Source organism: Buceros rhinoceros, unplaced genomic scaffold (genome assembly GCF_000710305.1).
Source record: "Buceros rhinoceros silvestris isolate BGI_N320 unplaced genomic scaffold, ASM71030v1 scaffold24371, whole genome shotgun sequence".
Classification (NCBI taxonomy): domain Eukaryota; kingdom Metazoa; phylum Chordata; class Aves; order Bucerotiformes; family Bucerotidae; genus Buceros; species Buceros rhinoceros.
The window spans coordinates 1,463-1,900 of record NW_010395180.1 but is presented as its reverse complement, the minus strand read 5'-3'; the positions used below and the strand labels follow the sequence as shown (position 1 = coordinate 1,900).

Below are 438 nucleotides of genomic sequence, written 5' to 3'. Positions count from 1 at the left end.
AGTAAGGGGAACACGGGTGCTGAGCAGCTCATAGCAGCCTCTTGGGGTGATCTGGCCTTGATGGCAGCCACCCACACCTCCACGAGCTCTCCCAGTGACACTGTATCGGGTATCAGATCGTTGGGAACCTCAAGGCTTTGGTCCTGCCCCAAGGAGGGGTTCACAGCGCCACAGCACCAAGGGGCAGCACCCGGAGGGCTGGAAGCTGCCTCTGCTGCCGGGCAACGGTGCTCTGAAACCCCCCAGTAACGTCAGCACCGCACGGAGCAGGCGGCCTTGGCCAGCCCTGCCCCTTTGTCTCCGCTCTACCTGATGGTGTGGGACAGGGCCAGGATCCCCAGCACGAAGAAGTACATGGAAAGGAGAAGGTTGATGTACTCTTGAGAGAATATCTGCAAGAAAAACCAGAGAGGGGCGAGTTACCGCAGCGTCCCCCCC

The 438-nt window shown here is 60.5% G+C and overlaps 1 protein-coding gene across 1 annotated transcript in view; it reads right to left on the bottom strand.

The window, feature by feature from the left end:
* HM13 (histocompatibility (minor) 13) overlaps positions 1-404 on the bottom strand; it is a gene marked incomplete at both ends in the record, with an annotated part of 6,954 nt that extends 6,550 nt beyond the window's left edge. The window contains one exon of the mRNA XM_010145468.1: positions 310-404. Within this exon, the coding sequence (XP_010143770.1) occupies positions 310-404 (95 nt within the window). The remainder of the gene's footprint in view (positions 1-309) is intronic.
* Between the last annotated feature and the right edge of the window lie 34 nt (positions 405-438).